At 35.7% G+C, this 3,566-nt stretch overlaps 1 protein-coding gene across 1 annotated transcript; it reads left to right on the plus strand.

The window, feature by feature from the left end:
• The first annotated feature begins 1,110 nt into the window (after positions 1-1,110).
• On the plus strand, positions 1,111-2,142 carry LOC134816986 (regulator of nonsense transcripts 2-like). Its single transcript, XM_063826046.1, has 3 exons — positions 1,111-1,255; positions 1,611-1,744; positions 1,972-2,142. Exons 1-3 carry the CDS (start codon positions 1,111-1,113, stop codon positions 2,140-2,142), a joined length of 450 nt encoding a protein of 149 aa, XP_063682116.1.
• Positions 2,143-3,566: the final 1,424 nt, after the last annotated feature.

The raw sequence follows: 3,566 nt of genomic DNA on the forward strand, positions 1-3,566 counted from the left end.
GAAGGAGTTGGCTTTACAGCCAGAGCAAGATATCCTGGCGTAGTAATGTGTGTCGAGGTAACAACTGGACGAGGTCGAGTAGGTGCAGGATTGTGGGCTAGTGCATTGGAGATGATATGGTTTGGTGGTAGAAACGTAGCTATCTGCAAAAGTGTAGCTGCTTCCAATAACGAATATTGAAACAAGGTTTTTGTAGTTCATACTCTCACAGATATACTGGGCAGATGCATCGGAGGGGTAGTAAGAGCTGAAGGAGTACCGTATGTAACAAACGGGAGTCTTCTGTGCACCTGATCTACTCGCCATGAGAACTCCAGTATTAGATTGCCTAGTCCTAGAACTCCAAATAGAGAATCTGATATCTTCTGGTACCCTCTCAGCTCCACCTCCTGAAATATAGCATCTTAATTATTATCCTTATTTCTTATTATTATGAATAACTCGAAACACTTTTGCTTTAAATAACGGAACTGAGTGCTAGAAAAGGTCGCTATACAGAAATGCAAATGATTGGTTTTAATAATCTCACCTAGAAATACTGCCATTTCTGCCAAAATACAAATTATCCAAAGCATGTTAAATTGTCATAAATTACTCAACTCACAAATGTATGTTCTCGAGACCCACCATCGACTAAGTCCTAGAGCACCTATTTTTCACGAGATTATCGCGAGTTTTCTTTGACTGTCCACGTTATTATCCTCTTTGCTTTTTGTTCTAAATTTCTGGACACGTCGGTGATCTGGACTCATGAGCTTGTTCCCATGTCTTGTTAAGACTGAAAAGATAGAGAAAAACACTGCCATTATCATCATGCTAAAACTTTAACTATAATTTTGTCTCTGTCCTAAATTCTTGCAGAACAGTGTTTAGTCAATGTAATCAATCGCGGGATTTTGTATATTTCATACAGGGTGATTCAAAAAATTGAGGCCCAATTCAGGTCCGCTATCAAATTTAAAGTACCTATAACTATATAATAAACTATATAATAAACTATTTATAATATAACAAATAACTATATAATAAACTTAATACACAACAACCCGCTAACCTCAACATTTTCAGGAGACAGTTGGTATCCTGGTGGTGGACAATGTTCTAGAAGCTATGCGTATAGGCATGGAGATAAACCAGCCTCAGAGGATCTCTGAAGCTAAGCTCCTGGGAGAACTGTATAACTATAGGATGATTGAGAGTAATAGTATTTTCAATTCTCTTTATCTTGTTATCTCCTTCGGAGCTCTTCCTGATGGTGGGTGTAAAAAAAATGTTTTTTTGAAGTTTGCTTGCGGTAAAAATCTCAAATTTATCTAATAATCTATTTAGTTAGATTTTTACCTAACTAAATAGATTATTAGATAAATTTGAGATTTTAAAGCTTTTCATACAAGTTACAACAACGTCTTCATGTTATGTATCTTGGGTTTGGACAGGATATTACCCGCTTAAAATATTTCCATCGCGTTACATAATACTCAATAAATGTATTAGATTTGTAGTGTTGTAATTAGGTTAAAAATATTATTTTCTTATTAATATACCCATCGTTTAATTTTATAATTTAATTTAATTTTTTAAAGAATACCTGATCCTCTGAAACAATCCAGGAACGAACCCGATTGACCAGCCTGCTGACATGATAAGAAATAGAATAGTTATCACTATACTGGAGACTTGTGGGCAATATTTCGAGAAGGGGTCTCTTAAGAAGAAGTGTGATATCTTCTTACTTTTCTTCCAGGTGGAGCAGTCTTCTCAATTTATTATAATGTACCTCACACTTGTCGTTTCTTTATAAAGGAAAAAATATTTGCCTCAGGAGTAATATTAAATTTATAATATTACTCCTGAGGCATATATTTTCACTTTCAGTGTCACCATTTTTCAAGGCCTAATATTGGTAGATTTGCCGCTAGTAAAGCTTGTTATTCGCTCTGTATTAAAGTATTAACATTATACCCTCGCCAGAAATACCTGTTTACGAAAGTACAGCCGCTCCCAATAGACGTGGAGTACAGCATACAGGATACTCTGGAAAGTATCCTACTTAACATTACCATGTACCCTTCTGTGGCTGAGGTGGATCTAGCTATTGCTGAGATATCTCCGCAACTGAAGAACCTTCTAGGTACCTGGTGAAGTGGTGATCCTTGTTTAGTTATATTGTTCTTTCTTTTACATAAGCCGCTATCAAAGTGTAGATAAATCCACCGTATCTGGGTTTTGGGACAAGATTGAGGTATACTTATTTATTCATATTTTGATTAAATATTTGACCAAAACCCATAATCATGGGTAGAGTGGACCGCTGCCAGTGTCTCTCTTTCCCAAACAAAAGGAAATGATATTAATTTGATTGACCGTTCTCAAATGCAAAATGATACCGAAAATGAAATCGGTCGCTCGCTTTTCCCATTCATTCACGGCTTACGAATTGTAATAAGTTTCGATTGATTAGGTACATCAATCAGATGCTGTAAAAATCTCTTTGGGTTGCGTTCGGGTCGATACCTAGTATTTCGGGGTAAGGGTGGTAGTTATTACTTATTGAATTAGCTGAAGTTTATTGAATCTTTATTGCCGAGTACAGCTGCCTTTGGGTAGTTCTTCTTAATCTATTACAATTGTAAATGAATGGGAAAAGCGAGCGACCGATTTCATTTTCGGTATCATTTTGCATTTGAGAACGGTCAATCAAATTAATATCATTTCCTTTTGTTTGGGAAAGAGAGACACTGGCAGCGGTCCACTCTACCCATGATTATGGGTTTTGGTCAAATATCATCTCTTTTTGATTATAAATATAATGTCAGGGTACTTTATTTATAAAGTCGAAATATAAACTGATATCTTCATTAATAAGGAGGAAGTTTCAACAATTTCGAAATTTTTCCTTTAAAAACATTTCCTTGTGTTTAGGTAAGCATATCGGTCGATCACTGACTGAATATGCCACTTAATACTCATTCAAGTTGGCATTAAATTCATTTAAAATGACATTAAACTGTCGTGGCAAAGCAGAATTTGTTGGAAATCACGAATGAGCAAAATTCTCACCTTTCGCACGTGCAAACTTTGAGCGGACGTTGCGTGCGCATCCAATATTGAATCGCCGTAACTTTCTGCATGTAATTGTTTTATATATAGCTTGATAAGCATGCAAAGTTTCAAAGTATTTCAAGAAGAACTGTAATCACAACGGCACTCTAAAGTTGACAGAAAATGACGAAAACAGCAATTTTCAGTGATTTTAGCAATTTTCTATCAATTTGGGCGTGTCCCCACGTGTGCAACTTTTCGATTTTTAACTTTAAAACTAGCCTAATGCACAATTTATACCTATAGGAAGCAGAACTGAGCTCCACAACCCAAGGCATGGCCCAACACCAGAGAATACTAAATCGCAAAATTGACGTTTTTATAAAATAATTCTTCAAAAAAGCACAAACTTCAATGACGAATATCTTTATGAAGGAGCAAGCTAGAAAAACTTTCCGGTAGATTTTCAGAATGCTTGAACAATTATCTAAGGTAAAAATTTCCTCAGATTTTGAATACAATTA

The sequence above is a fragment of the Bolinopsis microptera genome, chromosome 6, assembly GCF_026151205.1.
Source record: "Bolinopsis microptera isolate Bmic1 chromosome 6, MBARI_Bmic_1.0, whole genome shotgun sequence".
In the NCBI taxonomy this organism is placed as follows: Eukaryota; Metazoa; Ctenophora; class Tentaculata; order Lobata; family Bolinopsidae; genus Bolinopsis; species Bolinopsis microptera.